The sequence below is a fragment of the Cetorhinus maximus genome, chromosome 4 (assembly GCF_964194155.1).
Source record: "Cetorhinus maximus chromosome 4, sCetMax3.hap1.1, whole genome shotgun sequence".
Taxonomy (NCBI): domain Eukaryota; kingdom Metazoa; phylum Chordata; class Chondrichthyes; order Lamniformes; family Cetorhinidae; genus Cetorhinus; species Cetorhinus maximus.
Window position 1 is genome coordinate 160,604,812 of NC_135882.1, and position 21,438 is coordinate 160,626,249.

At 41.4% G+C, this 21,438-nt stretch overlaps 1 protein-coding gene across 1 annotated transcript in view; it reads right to left on the minus strand.

Annotated features, from left to right (window-relative positions):
- The window catches only part of LOC144679989 (piezo-type mechanosensitive ion channel component 2-like), a 1,019,816-nt gene that overhangs the window by 106,675 nt on the left and 891,703 nt on the right, over nt 1-21,438 (minus strand). The window contains exons 37-39 of the mRNA XM_078541050.1: nt 20,058-20,257; nt 2,679-2,981; nt 2,332-2,590 (exon numbers count right to left, since the gene is read on the minus strand). Of these exons, the coding sequence (XP_078397176.1) occupies nt 2,332-2,590; nt 2,679-2,981; nt 20,058-20,257 (762 nt within the window). The remainder of the gene's footprint in view (nt 1-2,331; nt 2,591-2,678; nt 2,982-20,057; nt 20,258-21,438) is intronic.

Here is a 21,438-nt window from a genome sequence, read left to right on the forward strand (position 1 = left end):
TCCAGTAAAATACACTCAATATGACTGAAATTTTTTAATGATGCAACAGATGTATGCAATATTAATGTTTTAGATATTAATTTAAGCACATACGAACATACAAAATAGGAGCAGAAGTAGGCCATTTGGCCCCTTGAAGCTGCAGCCATTCAATAAGGTCATGGCTGATCTGTTTGCGTTTTAAATTCCACATTCCCATCTACCCCCGATAACCTTTGATTCCCTTACCTAACAAGAATCTATCTATCTCTGTCTTAAAAATATTCAATGACCCTGCTTCCACTGCCGTTGGAGGCAGAGAGTTCCAAAGTTGCACAATGTTCTGAGAGAAAAAGTTTCTCCTCATCTCTGTCCTAAAAGGGCAACCCCTAATTTTAAAACAGTGGCCCCTCGTTCTGGACTCACCCACAGAGGAAACATCCTTTCCACGTCCACCTTGTCAATACCATTCAGGATCTTGGATACTTAATCAAGTAGACTCAACGCCAGTGGAAACAAGCCCAGTCTGTCTAATCTTTCCTCATAAGACAACCAACTCATTCCAAGTACCAATCTAATAGACCTCCTCTGAACCACCTCCAACGCATTTACATCCTTCCTTAAATAAGGAGACCAAAACTGCACAGAATATTTGAGATGTGGTCTCGCCAATGCCCTGTATAATTGAAGCATGACATCCTTACTTTTATGTTCAATTCCTCTTGTAATAAAGGATAGCATTCCAATAGCCTTCTTAAGAGATGAAGCACACTTTCTACATGCAGATTTGATCTAAACAAACTTTTAACAAAGTATTTTTAAAAAATCATGTGAATATGAAAATACTGTGGATACTGGAAATCTGAAACAAAAACAGAAAACGCTGGAAAAACTCAGCAAGTCTAGCAGCATCTTTGGAGAGAGAAACTCTGCTGAGTTTTTCCAGCATTTTCTGTTTTTGATTCTTAATAGTTAGAATTGGTTATTGGAAATTTTGGCATGTCCAGCTACATGCAACCAATTTGATAGGAAAAAGATGTGTTGCAAAGGCTAAGGGCCCCATCATTCTGACTAGCTGAAGTTTGTGAAGCATAGAGGGTAGGCAGCCTAGTGAATAATACATATCTCATGACTTAAATGTGCCTAGGCCAAGTGGGGTACACCAATAACAACATGCATTGAAATAGGATCCATTTTGAGCATTACAGGTTTTGACAAAAAGGACAAGTTACGCAACCTCTGGGCTGACATCAATATTGCCAACAAAGAGTGAGTAATCTGACAGTAGAGCCTCCAGGGTTCAACTTCCCTCGAAAACAGTGAACTACACTCAACAGTTTCCATACTCTCCATGCAAGGACATCACACTTCCTTCAAAAATGGAATATCAAGGACAGCCTGCATGTGACTGTGGTCACCTGGATCAGACGGTTCACCACTTTGTGCTGTGACTTGATTGTCCAACTTGGACTCAGATTTGTAAAGTTGCAAGGTGTCATATATGGGAAGAAGCATCGTTAATCTAGAAAAGTGTTCCAAGGCGCTTTGCAGGTGCATTAGCAAACAAAATTTGACAGTGAGCCACAGAAGGTGATATTAGGACAAGTGACAACAAGCTTAGTCAATGAGATAGGTTTTAATGAGTGCTTAAAGGAGGAGAGAAGAAATTCCAGAGCTTAGGGCCAAGGCAGCTGAAGGCATGACTGCCAATGGTGAGTGAAAATAGTGGATGTGCAACAGGCCAGAAGTAGAGGACAGTATAGATTTCTGAGGGCTGTAGGGCTGGAGAAGGTTCAGAGGTAGGGAAAGGAAAAGCCATGGAGGAATTTGAAAATAAAGCTAAACATTTTAAAATTGGGGCATTGTAAATCAGCAAGCCGAGGGCTGATGCATGAAAATAACTTGGAGTAAGTTAGGATATGGACAACAAATGGTGGAGGTGGGAGGTCAGCTAGGAGAGCATTCCGAATAGTTGAGTTTCCAGGTATCAAAGACATGGATGAGGCCGTGGAATTTTCAGGTTGTTAGAGACAAGATAGAATTGGTTCAAGTAAATATTTTTTAAGAAAGCTCTTTCATTTCGAAAAACCTTTCACACTCTTAAGGTATCAAAAATGAGACCAACGGATTTACATTTGAAGTATAATCAAATATGCTTTTGTAGGAAAACACAACAGCAAGGTCCCACAAACAGCAGATAAGATGACCAGCATTACCTTCACCAATGCATTCACACTGTAATTTTGGCCTAGACTATGTATTCAATTCATAGAATTTAGTTCATTATTGTAAAACTATGTTTAGCCACTATAATGGTAAATTAAATTATAAAACCCCAAAGATTCAACATACCTCAGTATACACAATGGCTGTCATCCAGAAGCGTTTGCTTGGCCTGGGAACAGACAGCATAGCCCAGAGGAAGATGAGGACAGGAAGTACCAGAGTAATCATTGAAGCTGAAACCATGTGGTTCAGTATAATAACAAAGAAACACAACATTTCCGAACGAGCTACCAAGGTATTATATAGAGCAAAGAATAGAAGTAGAGCTCGAGGCTGGGCTTCGTAGAATTTTTCTGACTTTTCTAACTCTTCATCATAAAACATTCTGAAATGTAAGATATTGGAATCACATTAAAGATGTATACTAACTCAATGAAATAAAAACAGATATGTAACTTAAAATTTCACCTTACTTGTTAAGAAGTAGTTCACTTGCTGTTAGTTCATGGCTTAAATTTGGAAAGATAGTATCTTCCACTAGATCCATTCTGCTATCTGGTGTAAGTGCCATGAGGTGTTTTTCACCAGCTGAATCTGAACTAAAGGATAGGCGATCAAGGCTAACAGCTTTGCTATATGAAGGGGGAACTTCCTCAGTCATGGTATTTGTTGTGCATACAGGAACTGTTGCTCCTTCATCCTGCTCATCTTCCACTTCTTCAATTGTATCTGTGGTTCCTTGACGTGAATACAACATTGTGCATTGTGTTGGCTCACTAAGAAAAAAAAATGTTCACTTTGATAAGATTCAGTTTGGAGCCAATCATTCTTCCTCTCAAAGAGATTTTAGATCTTTAACCTTTTCCCATTCAAAATTTTTGGAATTTCCATTATTATTTAAGCATTAAGTTGCAACTGATTTTGATAGCTTTGACTAGGAAAAGATTCATTGTATATTTAGCACCAGCTTCATGCGCATATTCAACCCACATGCCAAGATTGCTGACATCTTTATACATGAGCCCAAGCTTGTCTGTCAAATGGTATTAAAATGTGGAAACATAACAAAACCTGTGTAGGGTCAAAAAGATAAAATATCACACATATATTGTTTTAATCAATTTTGTGTTGCACTCTATTCATCAGAATTGAACATTTAAAAAAATCTTTTTGCTCCCTTTTTCACTATATGGCACAATTTCTCTGGAACTGGTAGCCCTCCAGTACCATTCCAAAGTGACCATTCTTGACATGTAAACTTAGGCATTAAGTGTTAACAGGTTACTTAATAATGAAAGACATCACAATGGGTCCTATTCAATTCTCAATCAACATGCACACACTTTCCAGCAGGCAGCAAGCAGAAGAAAAAACCCTTGCTTTTTTTCTCCAATCTCAAGGCACAACAATCAGTGGTAGCATCTCCACCACAGCCTCACCGAGACCAACTAATTCAGAGCAGGCCAGCAACATAATTTTAGACCTTCCTTATTTGCACGCCTTTAGTGTTAAACCACAAAATGTACATTACTTACTCAAGCAATGAAAGTTCTTTTCCCCTCCCTCAAAATTGTAACTATCTTATCATAGTACAAATTATCAAAAAGATTTTTTTTGTTTTACAACCAAAACAGAAATCCCCAAGAAAATGTGCATGCAAATCCATATTCTAGAGATTCTGGTTCAGCTGTTCAAGTGTGCATTCAAGCAGGGGCCCTTATAGAACACAGCCATTATTAATGGTTTTGGAGAAGTATGTTATTATTAGTTGTTAAACATTCATTTTATTCTGAGTCTACAAGATATTAATGATTGAGGGTCTTTGGAAGTTAGTTATTGGAATCATGCATGTTCTCACACCAACTAAGATGTTGCAGAAAACAATCCAAACCAGCACATAATTAAAAGCAATTAGAATGGACTAAAAAATATTCCCTTGTTTTAAATATTCTTTGTGCAATATTTTCTAGAATCTTAATTAAACTTCAATTATCTGCTGGTACAAATTCACAGTCCACAATGTAGACAAGTGGTGAAATGTTACATTCATATAGATGTTTCATTTGGTGTTACAATATAGTTTTTTTTAATGGGATGTGGGCATTGCTGGCAAGGCCAGCATTTGTTGCCCATCCCTAATTGCCCTTGAACTGACCTTACTAGGTCATTTCAGAGGGCAGTTAAGAGTCAACCACACTGCTGTGGATCTGGAGTCACATATAGGCCAGACTAGGTAAGGATGGCAGATTTCCCTCCCTAAAGGACATTAGTGAATCAAATGGGTTTTTACAACAATTGATGATAGTTCCATGGTCACCATTACTGAGACTAGCTTTATATTCCAGATTTATTAACTGAATTCAAATTCTACCAGCTGCCATGGTGGGATTTGAACCCATATACCCAGGGTATTAGCCTGGGTCTCTGGATTATTAGTCAAGTAACATGACAACACTGTCTCTCCCTAGTCTCAATGCTAAAGAAAATTGAAATATTGGAGAAAGTGAAGGTAAAAGGATTTACAAAGATATTAACAGATTGGAGGATACAACTACTGGGAAAGATTGGGCGGCTAGTACTCTTTTCTCTGTAAAAGAGAAGACTGAGTGGTGACCTGACAGTGTACTTTAAAACGATGAAAGGGTTTGATACTGTGGATATGGAGAAATTGATTCAACTTCTGGGGGAGTCCAGAACAATGGGGCATACACATAAGATAATCAAATAACGAATGTAGGAAGACATTCTTCACACAAGAATGCAGAACTCGCTGCCACATAAGTGGCTGAAGTAGTTAGTATTGATGCATTTGCTGGGAGGCTTGATGCATATTTGAGGTAGAAAGGAATAGAGGGATATGGAGGCAGATTGGGAAGAGGGAATTAGAGTAGGAGGGGGCTTGTGTGTTGTATGAACACTGACATGGATCAATTGGGTCTAGATTCGACTCTTGTGTAATTTTCTGCAATTCTAAGTGTAGTCTGCAGGTTAAGTAGCACACACAGAAAGGTCTATGTAGATCTGAATGATGTGGGACTTGGACACATTACTTCAGCATCATTGATAACCATTTTCTAACATTAAGTTTACACTATCCAGGATCAAGTAACTTGTAGTGTTCCTACATTTTGCAAAGTAGAAGCCTGCATTTAAAAGTAGGAATCATGCCAGCACACACTATACAAACACATATATAATATTATATATATGTATATAATAAATATATTTTATTAACTATTGAAATTAAGCATGCATGAATAAGGCACCTTGACACTATACTGCAACTTTCAACCGATGAGGAGGACATATCAACGCTGCACATTTTACGAAGCCTAGGTCGAGCACGCTCACTTGTTTTAGGAATATCATCTATATCATCTAGAGTTGACTGCCGTGAGTACAGCATGGTAGCTTCAGTGTAGCAGCTAGCAGTACAAAAAGTTAAAATGACAGAACATAGAAATTAGACAAAGGTGCACAAAACAGCTGCATGCACAAAAGATTTAATAGAATCTCAAGATTCTGTTGATGCGCATGTATCTTAGGGCTGTATTTTCCGCTGTGGCAATTTGAAAGGAAAAGGTGCAGCTGAACAAAGAGAGTTTCATATCAGTAGAAAGCCTAAAAGACTATTCACTTTGTTTACCATTGGTTTGAGGGAGCCTTTCTCTTCAAGTACATGTTTAAGAAACATGGGCAATAAATGAGATAACAGCTGGTATTTGCTTGTTAATGTCATCAATGGGGAACATATTCAGCTTCCCTCAACTGCAGAGTCAAATTAAAAAGTGGGTTTATTTCAGGCCAAGTCTGGCATTACCAAGCTAAATGGGCAGGCAAATTTCAAAGAATCAACAAAGTGCTAGCAGTGAGTAAGTTAGGATCAACTGATTTTCATTGATCGGCTATTCTCAACCAAAAGCACCAAAATCTAAAAAGATAATAATTAGGCTATTTACTGTTAGCTTATATTTTGTATAGTAAAAAAGGAAAGAAACTAAGGGCAGAGATTTTCAGCCCAGCCCGTTGCCAGGATCTTCTGGGCCCGCCAAAAGTGAATGGACTTTTGGCTGAACTACTGCATCCCCCATGGCGGGGTCGGAAAACCCTGGCCTAAATGTATCTCTTGAGAGTTGAAAAACTGCAGTGTATAATAAATATTATGGCTAAATATGAGGGTAAACTAGCCAGTAATATAAAAGAAGATTGCAAGAGATTTTTTAGATATATAAAGAGTAAGAGAGAGGCAAAAGTGGACATTGGGCCGCTGGAGAAGAAGTAGTGGGGAACAAAGAAATGGCGGAGGAACTGAATAGGTACTTTGCGTCAGTCTTCACAGTGGAAGACACGAGTGACATCCCCAAAGTTCAAGAGAGTCGGGGGGCAGAGGTGAGTATGGTGGCCATTACCAAGGAGAAGGTGCTAGGAAAACTAAAAGGTCTGAAGGTGGATAAATCACCTGGACCAGATGGATTACACCCCAGAGTTCTGAAGGAGATAGCTGAAGAGATAGTGGAGGTGTTAGTGGCGATCTTTCAGGAATCACTGGAGTCAGGGAGGGCCCCAGAGGACTGAAAAATCGCTAATGTAACCCCCCTGTTTAAGAAGGGAGTGAGGAAAAAGACAGGAAATTACAGGCCGATTAGCCTGACCTCGGTCATTGGTAAGATTTTAGAGTCCATTATTAAGGATGAGATTTCAGAATACTTAGAAGTGCTTGGTAAAATCAGGCAAAGTCAGCATGGTTTCATCAAGGGGAGGTCATGCCTGACAAATCTGTTAGAATTCTTTGAGGAGGTAACGAGTAGGTTAGACAAAAGAGAGCCAATGGATGTTATCTACTTGGACTTCCAGAAGGCCTTTGACAAGGTGCTGCACAGGAGGCTTGCTCAGTAAGATAAGAGCCCATGTGTTAGAGGCAAGGTACTAGCAAGGATAGAAGATTGGCTGTCTGGCAGGAGGTAGGGAGTGGGGATAAGGGGGTCCTTCTCAGGATGGCGGCCGGTGACTAGTGGAGTTCCGCAGGGGTCAGTGTTGGGATCACAACTTTTCACTTTATACATTAATGATCTAGATGAAGGAACTGAGGGCAGTCTGGCTAAGTTTGCAGATTATACAAAGATAGGTGGAGGGACAGGTAGTATTGAGGAGGCGAGGAGGCTGCAGAAGGATTTGGACAGGTTAGGAGAATGGGCAAAGAAGTGGCAGATGGAATACAACGTGGGAAAGTGCGAGGTCATGCACTTTGGTAGGAAGAATAGAGGCATAGACTATTTTCTAAATGGGGAGAGAATTCAGAAATCTGGAGTGCAAAGGGACTTGGGAGTCCTAGTCCAGGATTCTCTTAAGGCTAACTTGCAGGTTGACGCGGTAGTTAGGAAGGCAAATGCAATGTTGGCATTTATTTCGAGAGGACTAGAATATAAAAGCAGGGATGTGCTGCTGAGGCTTTATAAGGCTCTGGTCAGACCACATTTAGAATATTGTGAGCAATTTTGGGCCCCGTATCTCAGGAAGGCTGTTCTGGCCCTGGAGAGGGTCCAGAGGAGGTTCACGAGAATGATCCCAGGGATGAAAGGCTTAACATATGAGGAACGTTTGAGGACTCTGGGTCTATACTCGATGGAGTTTAGAATGATGAGGGGGGATCTGATTGAAACTTACAGAATACTGAAAGGCCTGGATAGAGTGGACGTGGGGAAGATGTTTCCATTAGTAGGAGAGACTAGGAGCCGAGGGCACAGCCCCAGCGTAAAGGGAAGACCTTTTAGAACAGAGATGAAGAGAAACTTCTTTAGCCAGAGAGTGGTGAATCTATGGAATTCATTGCCACAGAAGGCTGTGGAGGCCAGGTCATTGAGTGTATTTAAGACCGAGATAGATAGGTTCTTGATTGGTAAGGGGATCAAAGGTTACAGGGAGAAGGAGGGAGAATGGGGTTGAGAAACTTATCAGCCATGATTGAATGGCGGAGCAGACTCGATGGGCCGAATGGCCTAATTTCTGCTCCTATGTCTTATGGTCTTATGGTCTATGTATTTTAGAATACATAATGTTTATTGAAAAAGTTTGTACCCCCACATATCATTGAAAACATTATTGTTCTCCAATATAAATAGAATATATATATATATATAAATATACACACTAATATAAGGTGATTGGTGTGTAAATATGTGAAATATGTGTCATGCTGAGATAAAGGGTAATGGTCGATGGATGCCCTTGCGAATGAAAAGTTGTCTCAAGTGATGTTCCACAGGGCCCGGTGTTGGGACCCTTGCTGTTTGTGTTATATATTAACGATTTGGACGTGAACGTGGGGGGCACGATTGGGAAATTTGCAGATGACACAAAGATTGGCTGAGTAGTGGATAGTGTAGAGGATAGCCATAATCTCCAAAACGATATAGATGGGTTGGTGGAGTGGGCGGTAAAGTGGCAGATGGATTTTAACATAGAGAAGTGTGAGGTCATACATTTAGGGAGGTCAAACAGTTACAGGAATTACAAAATAAATGGGAATATACTAAGAGGGGTAGATGAAGTGAGAGATCTTGGCGTACAAGTACACAGGTCCCTGAAGGCAGCAGTTCAAGTAGACAAGGTTGTAAAGAAGGCATATGGAATGCTCTCCTTCATTGGCAGAGGTATAGAATATAAAAGTAAGGATATAATGTTGGAATTGTATAAAACACTGGTGAGGCCACAACTGGAGTATTGTGTGCCGTTCTGGTCACCACATTACAGGAAGGACGTAATAGCTCTGGAGAGAGTGCAGAGGAGGTTTACAGGAATGTTGCCAGGGTTAGAAAAGTGTAGCTATGAGGAGAGATTGGATAGGTGGGGTTATTTTCCTTAGAACAAAGAAGGCTGAGAGGTGACTCGATTGAGGTGTACAAAATTATGAGAGGAATAGATAGAGTGGACAGGATAAAATTGTTTCCCTTGATGGAGAATTCTAGAACCAGGGGACATAGATTCAAGATAAGCGGCAGAAGGTGTAGGGGGGACATGAGGAAGAACTTTTTTATGCAGAGGATAGTGGGTGTCTGGAATTCACTGCCCAAGTTGGTGGTAGAGGCAGAAACTTTAAACTCTTTTAAAAAGTATCTGGATCCGCACCTAAAGTGCTGTAAGCTGCAGGGTTATGGGCCGGGTGCAGGAAGGTGGGATTAGAAAGGGCACCTGGGTGTCCTCAGGCTGGCATGGACAAGATGGGCCGAATGGCCTCCTTCTGCGCTGTAACTTTTCTATGGTTCTATGGTTCTAAATAAAGTCATCTTTGCTCCTTTCTCCTTAGAGAGATACAGATTCTGAAAAGGAAGAGAGGTTCAGCATCTACCTGTAAGAAAAATTATCCAAAAAAAATAAGCACTAGGTGAAGGCAAAATACTACAGGAACATAGACGATGGGTTAGAATGAAAAATGACTGATAGAATTAAATTTGAAAATGTACCCTTGGTATTAGAAGTAAACCGTACCGTTTTCTCAAAGAAAATGATTGCCATAGGAAATATTTTATATAAGAAGAAAGGTGCAATTTCCCAAGGCTGCACCACATTGGAGGGGCCTCATAAGCTGGGGGTAACTTATTTGAAAATTATGTGTGAACTGTATGCAATTTTACATTCATGAATGGAAGATCTTGGACAATTTGCTTGTGATTTCCTAATAAGCAACCTCCTGCATGTAAGACCTAGCTGGTAGTGTGGGGCCATGTAAAATTCTACTCAAAGTGCTAAATGTGAATATTTTTTCTCCAATCTTATTTCTGTTACATCAGTTCGTTGTGCAAGCCTCTCAAATATCTTCAAAACAAAATGAAGAAAACACATCAAAATTTATGGACTGGATTTCGCAGTCAGTGGTGAAACAACAGCATGAGGAACTGATCTCTAAGAAAACTGCCCACAAAGATCCAGCCATCTCTGTGGCATAAATTTTCCCTTCCACAGTGTCAGTTTGAATCTGGCACCATGTTAAGGGAATCTCTCGGCATCCAGCAGCAGTGATGTCATCACGCAGGTAAGCAGCCATGCACATTGAAGTATTCTCATAGAGAGCAATCTAGAAAGTAGAAACCACTGAATACCTTCTCTATTAATTTTGAATTTTTATAGGTAGCAAAAGAAATAATTGGGACATCTGCATGCAATTAAGGTAGATGTAAAAACATTGTAAAACTATGTAAAAATGTTTTTAGAATATGCAAACTTTATCATAAAGGAGGAATCTGACATTCAAAAAATTATATAAACATATAAAATTACTTTTGCTGTTGGCTTCAGAGGAGTAATGACAGCCATAGCTGACAGTTTTTCCAACATTATTATTGCAAAATCTGGGGTATTAATTTTAGGTCAAATGTGACATATTGATTCTGATGAAAGGTCATTGACCTGGAATTTTGGACAGAGTTTAATGTTAGTGATGGGGGTCTCACCCGCCAGCTGGAGAAGCAGCAGGAGCCCTGCATCATCTCCATTTGTGAAAGCCTACCCATCAGGCACTTAATTGGCCAGTGTGGGCCTTCCTTGGGATTTAGGACCCCAGGGGCGGAAATTTCCTCCTCCAAGAGCAGCTGGCCAACCAGAGGTCCACAGGTCTCCATTGTCCATCACTGCCATCAGGAGCAGTCGCTGTTGCCAGTAATGCACCCGCCAGAGGTCGAGGACTGATGGGAGACTCAGGCCACAGGTGAGCGAGAGTGGGATAGGGGTTGTTCGGGGGGTGGGGGGGGGGGTCACAGGATGGAGGGGAGGGAGGGGAGCAGAAGAAAGGGCAGGTAGGATGCTCTCAGTGGGTCCCTTTATTAGGTACAGAGTGCCTTTGAACAAAGGACCCCCACAGAAGCCTGCAAGCAAATCTGACGGGCTTTTCAGGCTCCCTACATTGGGACTCAGTGGTCTGCCGTTGGTTGAATACCAGCAGTGACAGGATGATACCCTTAAGTGCACCTCCTGCCATGGACTAAACTGAAAGGAGGCAGAAAGGCAGTGGGGTTCCCACTCCACATCCTCCCTCCTGATTAAATGTCCCTCCACCACCAAACTCACCACCAGGGGGTGGGCGTTAAATTGCACTCATTAACTTTGTTTTTCTCTCCACAGATGTCACCAGGGTTGCTGACTATTTGCAATATTTTCTGTTTTTATTTCACAGGAACAAGAACACAACAAATAGGAACAGGAGTAGACTGTTGAGCCTGATCTGCCACTCAATACGATCATGGCTTCAACTCCATTTCTCTGCCCACTCCCTATTCCTTGATTCCCCAAGAGACCAAAAATTTGTCTATCCCAGCCTTAAACAAATTCAATGATGAAACATCTGCAAACTTCTGTGATAGAGAATTCCAAAGATTCACAGCCCTTTGAGTGAAGTAATTTCTCCTCATCTCAGTCCTAAATGATTGGCTCAACATTTTTCATGTTTCCAGCATCCACAGTATTTTGTTCTTACATTGGATTTCTGCCTGGGTTGAATGTTATTAAATTATAATCTTTCTGTAATGCTCAAATCTGTGTGGAAGCTGTTGAATTCATATCATGCAAGGCTTCTTTATGAGGGGCAGGCGTGTGGGTGGAGGGGATGGCTGCAGTAATTCAGCCATAGATTCAATGACAAAATAAGCATTTACTAATACAAGATGCAATAGCTGTGAACAATGGAAATCCCAAGGGATCAGTTACGTTAAATGGGTACATTATTAATAATTATCTTAGGTCATCAACAATTATTAATAACTTCATTGGTGAAACAGCCATTCTAGGTTAATTAAACCATGATAAGTATAATATCTACAGACACTTCTAAGGACAGACAGTCTCTCTCTATGGGCTGGAATTTATTACCCCCCGGCGGCAGGGACAGAGTTACCTAAAATACATTGGGCACAGTGCCCACCGCCTACCCACCCACCTCCACTTCACCACAATTTTATCAGCGGCAGCAGAGCCGTCGCATAGTTCGCTCACCCTTGAGCCAAATGAGGCCCTTAAGGACCTCACCCTGCCACCACTGGGATTTAACCAAAGAACATTATCTACATAAATATGTTAGCAACAGTCACATAAACTATTCTGCTTGGAATCGTGTCCTCACACTTGGGGCTGAAGATGACTGACGTAGGGGTTAATTGGATAACAGGCAAAGTAATGGATGCCTTGAGTTTGCCTTCTTAATGGTGGAGAGAAAGACCGTCCAGAGGTAAGAAGAAAACAAGACAAGAGACAAGGGAGAGAGAGAGAGAGAGAGAGAGAGAGAGAGATGGAGAGAGACTCAAAGACCAAAAGACCAAAGCTGTGGCAGAAATCATTTTGTGTGCTCTACCATCCTGATCTTGACACGGGAGTATATTCCATGTTAAACTGTAAATCATCGCCTAAGTTTGTTGACATAGTTTATTTGAGAACTTAATAAACATGCCCTGACTTTGTCTCAATAAAGTCAATTCACAACAAAGTTTTGCTGCCAAGTCTGTTCCTGCCTTGAACGGGTGCAAGGACCCCCAAAATCTTCCATGCAGCAAAACCAATTATCATTTGAAATTGTGAATCAGCTCAGCTTTGAATGTTTAAGCTAGCAAAGGGTAATTCCATATTTAGAGTTAAAACAGGCTCCATCCTCATTATAACCTAAATAAGTGTAGGAAATATATATTCTCACTGTTAGGACTGTAGGAGAGTGATAAGTGATATTGAGTATCTACCTCAAATATTTGCTTTGTACCTTAATCTTTAGTTACTGTTAAACTAGAGCCAAAACTATGTTTTTATTTTTAAAAATATTCAAAGTACTGGAAATACTTAACGGTCTGGCAGCATTTATGGAGAGAGAAATAGAGTTACCATTTTGAGTCTTCAGAATTGAAAAAAGGTAGAAATATGATAGGTTTTATGCTGTTGAAAGGGGTAGGGGGAAGAACAAAAGGGAAGATCTGGGACAAAGATGTCATGGATCAAAAGGCAAAGAACGTGGCAATGGTTGTAGTAAAGAAAGAAAGTATTTGTCTAGAGTGAATGTGAATAGCAGAATAATGAACAGCTTTGCCCAAAAACAAATTCATGAAAAACAAGACTCAAATGGCACACAGCAAAAAAAACACAGAATCAAAATTGGGGGGCAAAGTTGATGGTCGGATATTGTTGAACTCAATGTTGAGTTTAGAAGGCTTTTAATTGCCTAATCAGAAGATGAGGTTTTGTTCCTTAAGCTTGTATTGGCCTTCACTGGTATACTGTACCAGGCTGAGGACAGATATATGGATGTGAGAGCAAGGTGGTGAATTAAAATGGTGAGCAAACAGAAGCTTGGGGTCATGCTTTCAGACTTGGGGGAGGTATTTTGCAAAGTGGTCACCCAATCTGTGTTTGGTCTCCCCAAAGTAGAGGAGACCCAATTGTGAGCAGTGAATACAGTATATTAACTTTAAAGAAGTACAAGTAAATCACTGCTTCACTTGGAAGGAGTGTTTGGAGTTTGGACATTAAGGGGAGAGGAGATAAAAAGACAGGTGTTACACCTCCTGCTATTGCATGGGAAGATGCTGTGGAAAGGGAAGAGGCGTGATTAAGGAGTAGACCAGGGTGTCACAGAGGGAATGGTTCCTTTGGAATGCTGACAGGGGATGGGAACAGAAGATTTTTTGGCAGTGGAATCTTTCTGGATGTGGTGGAAATGAAGGGGGATGATCCTTTGAATATGGAGGCTGGTGCGGTGGAAAGTGAGCAGTTCTGGAGGGAGGAGAAGGGGTGAGAGCATAAGTGCAGGAAGTGGGTTGGATACAGTTGAGGGAAAAGGAAGACATATCAAATATGCTGATGTGGAAGGTTTCCTCATCAGGAGCGACGGAGATAGAGAAACTGGAAGAATGGAATGGAGTCCTTACAGGAGAAAGGGTGTGAGAAGGTGTAGTCGAGGTAGCTGTGAGTCAGTGGGCTTATAATTATAATGTCTACTAACGTTCACCATTAATCTTGTCTTCTCATGTCCTGTTATTTCACTAGAACTGTTTATGAACATTTACACTCCACAGTTCGGCTGCAGAGCATATTGAAATTCATGGAGGTTTCATCCATGTTGCTGATGTAACTTAATGGTACTCTTGTTTCTGTCGTTGTCTGATGATGAATGACTGGAAACTGGTCATTTGGTATTGAGGTCTTTTGGTGGTCTCTGATAAATCTTGGTCTTCTGTCGCAAAACTAGTCCGTTCTGTTCCATAATGCAGCTACACCAGACAGGTGTTAGTCTGAAATCTTTGCTGAACTCAGGGTTTGATTTGGCCCAGTTAAGTGCATATATATGTAACGCATTTCTACTGATGATTTAATCATTCGACAATTTTTGAGGACCCATTGCAATACATGCTTCTCAAGATCAGGCCAGTGGCTGGCCCGGGTTCTGATGGCCTAAATAGCGGCCGAGTTCTTGAGAGCTGATTCCTTCTTCTTTCATTCTCATACTAGTTTTTCACTAACACCAAATTTCCTTGATATTGCACAGTTATTTGACAAGTCAGCAAATGTTATGACTTCTGGCTTGAAAGTAGCTTTGTACATTCTTCATTTTTCTGGAGGACCTATTTCAGTTTTTCACTCGCTACGCCATGCATGGTTTGTTCTGTGTGGGTGTGTCTTAAACCCTCATGCATCTGCTTCACCAAATAGCCTGTATCGCCTGCCTTGAACCCATGTGCTGAATTACTGCGTAAGGTTAGATCACATCTTCATTTTCTGTATCAAGGGAGTGCAACCTGTCCTTATAATTTAACCCTTTTAAACTGGTACTTTTCTGGTGCATTGGTGTTATACCCCCTCCAAGGCCAATATATCCCTCCTGAGCTGCAGTGCCCAGAACTGAACACACAATACTCTGACTAGTTATACAAAGCTATGGTTAGACCCTATTTTAGAGCATTGTGTGTTCAGTTCTTGTACTCCCTTGATGCTGAAAATGAAGATGTGATCTGAGTTGTTCATGATGATTAATGGAGTTATTAGGATGGAGGGAAACTATTTCTTCTGATGAGGGAGTCAAGGACAAGGAAGCCATACTCTTAAAATTAGAGCTAGGAGGTTTAAGGATGGTGTCAGGAAGCACTTTGTCATACAACAGGTAGAAATCTGGAACTCTCTTCCCCAAAAAACTATGGAAGCTGGGTGTTAATTAAAAATTTCAATATTGAAATTCATAGGCCAGAATTTTTCCGTCGGCGAGTTGGGGGTGGGGCCCGCTCGCTGATGCGAAAAGATGCGGGATGATGACGGGGGGGCGGGCCCCCAACGTCATCCCACCCCATTTAAATATTCAGGAAGGCGGGCGGACAGCGAAATCAGCTGTCCATCCGCTGACCTGTCAATGGCTAATTGAGGCCATTGACAGGATAATTAAGCCACTTAAAGGACCTGCCCATCCAACCTTAAAGCTGGCCAGGAGCCCCAGCGGGCTTCTGAAAAAACATGAAACCTCATCCACTGGCGGGATGAGGTTTCATGTCTGTTTAAAAAATCTTTAATAAAGTTTTTGTCATATTTATTAACATGTCCCATCTCGTTTGACATTGTCACATGAGGTCACATGTTAATAATTTTTTTATTATTCTATTTCTGAGGTTTATGAAACTTTCAGCACTCTCCCTGAGACAGCACTTAGTCTAAGGGAGATGTGCGCTCTTTCGTGCGCATGCGTGGGAAATTCCTCCCCCCCGCACAGGAAGCGCATAGCGCTTCCCATTGGGCAGCCTGCTGGGCGGGCCTTAATTGGCCCGCCCACTCAAAATGGCAGCGAGGCCCACTTCAGCGGCGGCGATTGGGCCTGCCCGCCCATCAAGGGCAAAATTCTGCCCATAGATTTTTGTTAGGTAGGAGTATTAATAGGGTAGTAGAGGCATCTGAATGACCCCCAGGGTGTGATCAACAGTGTCTTTTGGCGAGTCCCCCAGTCCAGCTGGTCGTACCTGAAAATATTCCATGCTCAGGGTTACAAGTCCCTAGTCAAATATGGTCAACACAAACAATTCTTATCAAGACAACAGTGTGAATGATGTTGGCACCATTCGTGTCAACACTTTGCTCGGTATGGACATATCACGTACTGGTGGTTGCCACGATGAATGCCAAGCTGTAAATTCCAAATAAAGTAAAAGCAGCCAAGCAGACTGGATCTTGAATAACTAAAAAACTCTGTCATTACAGTGAAGGAAGCAGCTAGGCAACATTAAAAACTGGCTTAACCAGAATCCAACAATGAAGTCATTCACAGTTGCAATGATCGGAAAGTTTGGAAGACCTTGGTCACCTACGCCAATTGGCATGGCATTTAGTTGACGACAAACGGTATTAAGGATAATGGAACCAAGTTGGGTAGATGGAGTTAAATAGGGATCAGTCATGATCCAACTGAATTGCTGCACATGGTCAAGGTGTTGAAAGATCACAAAAAGCAGGGCAAATTCAATCAGGCTAATTACCGCCCCATCAGTTTAATTTTATTCATCAGAAGAGTGATGCAAGGTGTTCTTGACAGTGCTAACAAGCACCACTTACTCAAGAATAATCTACTCATTGATGCTCAGTTTGGGTTCCTCTAGGGGAACTCGGCACCATACCTCATTACAACCTTGGTCCAAACATTATCAAAAGAGCTGAATTCAAGAGGTGAGGTGGCAAAAGACAGCTTTTGACTGAGTGTGGGATGAATGAGCCCTAGCACCATTGAAGTGAGGGGAAATCAGGGGGAAAACTCTCCAATATCTAGCACAGTGGAAGAAGGGGAAGATAGTTGTGGCTGTTGGAGGCAAATCATTACAGCCCAGGACTTTGCTGCAGGAGATCCTCAGGGTAGTATCCTAAGCAGGTCAGAGGCTGGGAAATCTCTGGCATGTAAGTCATCTCCTGACTCTCAAAGTCTGTCCACCATCTACAATATAAAGGCCAAGAATATGATGGAACACTTTCCACTTGCCTGAATGAGTTCAGCTTCAACATCATTCAAGAAGTTCGACACCATCCAAGTCAAAACAGCCCACCTGATCGGCCCCCATTCACCACATTAAATAGTCACTTCCTCCACTACCATAGTGGCTGCAGTGTGTGCCATGTACAAGTTGCACTGTTGCAACTTGCCAAGGCTCCCTTGACAGCACCTTCCACACCATAGCCTCCAGCACCTAGAAGGACACGGGCAACAAATGCATAGGAACATAACCATCTGCAAATTCCCTTGCAAGTCATTATCATTCTGACTTGCGTGAAGGTGGATTTTTAAAAAATATTTTGGGAATATGGTGGTATTCTGTAAAGAAGAATGTGAGTCTGTGTGCGTGTGTGTGTGTGTGTGTGTGCGTGTCCATGATTAATTAAACTGGGGGAAGGTTAATAGAGGCAGCTTGTCTTTGAGAGTTGAGAGATAAAAGGGTAAAGGTTCTAGATGCATGCATTTGTAATGAGCGGCTATGATGAAGTTGGATTTATATGTAAATAAGTTGGATTTTAAAAAATTGTATGAGGAGATAGATAGGGACTTGGTTCTTCAGCTGTTGAATTTCAAAGGGGAGTTTAAGGAACTTTTACAACTTACAAAGGTTTCATAGGTAACCAAGAGAAGGTTATTAAATTTTATTTGACCCGAAAGGGGAGGCAATAGGAAAACCTGAAAGATTTTTATATTTCGGAAAAATTGAGTTCAAAACGGTGCTGATGGCAATGGAATCTGAGATGAAAGGGGAAAAGGATATTGAAGGAAAGATGTTGAGCTGAGTTGTGGTGGCTGTGTGGGGAAGCTATCCTGAGACCAGATCTGTGCTGACAGAAGGTGTGAAATCTGAAACAGTCATCCAGTCAAACCAGAAAAGTTTTTGTTTCAGAAAGTAGTTTGTTTTCTGAATTTGGTTTTCCACAGCAGATCAGAAGTGTTTGAGGAGTTGTGTGGTATATCTTTCCTAAAGTAACAACAATTTTGCCTTACTGTAATGTTACTGGAAATTTATAGTTAAAAATCCATAATGGGGTTGTTTCCAAATACTTTACTTGTGTGTTCTGACCAAGTGGGTTTTTTGGGGGGGACGTTCCGTAAGACTGTTTCAATTATGTAACTTTAATCTTATGTGTTTAAGATTGTTTTCTTCCTGCTAATAAATATTTTCACATTTTAAAATCCTAAGGGTGGCACTGCAGTTCTATGCTTCTGGGATCAGTAGCTTTCCCTCCCCATTTTCAAAATACAAAAAAAAAGGCTATGATCAGTAAGACCGGCTTCCCTCTGGGATCTGGCTTGCTCAGCAAATAATATTGGCTCTGGTCATAACACTAGGGAATAATCACTGTTCCTTCGCTGTCACTGGGTCAAAGTTCTAGAAACCCTCCTTAACAGGAATCTGAGTTGAATCAAACCACAAGGACTGCAGTGGTTCAAGAAGGTGACTCATCATTGACCTATAGGCAGTGATATTTAGATCAACAGCAAGCATTTTTTAGGCATTATATACATTCATAAGTCTCCAATATGGAGAGCAGGAAGTTATTACAAGCAAGTGCACCTCCCACCATATTGGTAAAGGATCAAACAATCAGTACAGCAGTGCCACATCTGTAGGTTATGAATTTGATTGTGGACAAAGATAAATTAGTAGAGCAGCAATTCTAATTCAACTAGAAAATACCAACTTGTCAATTAAAATGTAGAGTGTCATGAGCATAAATTTACATTGGTTCACTGAATTAATATTAGTCATATTTTCCAGAACAAGATCCCAGATAGATTTGGGTTGCTTTGTTCTTGTGAAGTAGAACAAATAATTAGTCTAAAGTGCTAAGTATAACTTCTAGTTCCTATGCTTTGTTGTTGTTAATGGAATGAGACTCCCTAATTTGGTCCCAGCTCTTTGGTTCAGGATCAGAAATTGTTTATATGAATTGCTTCCTCATGTAATGCCACTTATGGTTGTATGTTATGCACATATCTAAAATAGATGTTAGCTGATTTATATCAGACCTCAAGTCTGTTTGAGGCTCCCACTACAAGATTTGTTTGGCCTGATGTAGCCACACCTGAGACGCCAGCAATCAGGAATACCAGAACACCACTACATCTCTAATTGATCATTCTCTTCCCCACTCAAACACTTCCTTTCCCGATCCCTTTCACTTACTTACCAGAGCACTACTGCTGAAATTGCAGCAGCCCAACCTTCTATTCATCTATGACAGTGTGCTGCCTATTAGTGTCCATAACCTACTGGCTGAATGATAATGAGGCTTGAGGGTGCATCTCGGGCCTTGCCGTTCAGGCGCAAGCATTCATCCCTGTGACCCACGCCCAGGCAATACATACATTTAACAAAAACAATAGCCTGAAGATTATGTGCATTGAGTTAAGCAAAATCCTTTATAATGAATACAGATTTTTTTGAAAAAACTGTTCCAAGTTGTGTATCTTACACTTTTGAGTTATATTGGCACAGTTTTGATAACTTTCTGCCATATTTTGTCAGACAATAATATTTGTCAGACAATATAGCAAGTTTAATAAGGCTGGTGGAACAATTGTGCACCAACTGATTTAAAAAGTGTTTAAAATACAACATTCCGATCAGATGAACATTTGAACAGTCAAACTCGTTTAAGGACAATCAGGCCAGTTTGAAATCTGCATACATTTCTTATAACACACCATAGGATTTTAAAACTTGTGGAAAAGTATGTCTGCTCTAGGTATATTCTGGCTTTGATTTTAATGAACAACCCCTAAATTCTTGTCCGTTGAGACTGAATTGAATTGATTCAAATAATTTCTGATAGGACACAAACAATAAAATGTTAAGAACAAACAGTTCTGAAGCAACTACCTGGACAGACTATCACGAGAAGCTATAGAATCCGTGCTATCCATTCTGTCAGCACCAACTTCTCGGTTTCCTTCGTGGATAATTAAAGCAGCACATCTGGCATCATCATCATTTCTGTCCAGACCTGACTCTCGTGAACTGTGCATTTTCATCTGGTGCTTGTAGTAATTATGGATACTGTCACGGCATGGAACATTTCCCTATAGTAGAGCAACACAAAAGTTGATGAACAGATAATCAATCAACTATGCAGGACCAATTTATATTGAACAAGTCAGAGGAAAGCACATTTGGGTTAAAAATGCATTATCTGTATGCATTGCTTTTTCTGAATCTTTATATGAGGCAGATTTCTGTGAATAAAAACAAGGGACTATTGTAAAGGTGGATGTTATTTTTTTAAATATGCTTGGGAATATGGTGGCATTCTATGAAGAAGGGTGTGTGTGTGTTTGTGTGTCCATGGACAGAATTTTCCAGTTGGTGTGCGCGGGCGGGCCCTGCATGTTCACGCATAAAATGACGCGCGGTGACGTCAGGCGAGAGTCCTGACGTCACCGCGCGCCATCACGATATTTCGCTGGACGGGCGGCGATGATGTCTGACGCACGCCCGCCATTAATTAATGGGCCATTTAAGGCCCTTGACTCACCAATTGATGCCGATGTTTCGGTGCCCGTGCTATCTTCAGGTCGGCTCATGGGCGCAATGGGCAGGCGGGTAGGATACATTTGTATTAAACTCATCCATGGGCAGGATAAGAGGGCTCACGAGTGTGCACAGTCAAGTATTTATTTTTGAAAGTTTTTGAAACTTGACTGTGTAACCTGCAGTACTTCAAAACGCATACCAGCTGCTTTTTCTGGACTCTTAACCTTCAGGTCAGCACTCTGCAGTGAGTAATCCTTTCTGGGCCTGCAGGTTTCTGGAAGCCTTCCCTTAGCCTGAGAATGGGAGCTGAACTGTCCACCTGAGGCAGCTCCTCTGAGGAGGGAGGGCTGGAAGGGGAGGAGGCCAGGAGTGCATATTCAGCCTCCAGGGGAATCACTTTGGGAGGACAGGCGCAGGCACAGGGCCAAGAGGTAATCCAAGGCGGAACGGGCCACAGAAGATGCCACTATCCTGCTGCCAGGGTATAAAGGGGGCGAAGCAGCTACCTCAATATTTCTGAGATGTAGTGCCGAAGGAGGCTCTGTCTTTCAAGGGAGACGGTCAACTATATCTGTCAGATGATAGGGCCTAAGATCTCCGCTAACTGTGTAGGTGGCCAGTGGCTCTGAAGGTCACAGCTGCCCTCCACGTCTATGCCTTTGGCTCCTTCCAGGGGTCGGTGGGTGATCTTTGCGGTGTCTCCCAATCAGCTGTCCATATTTGTGTCAAG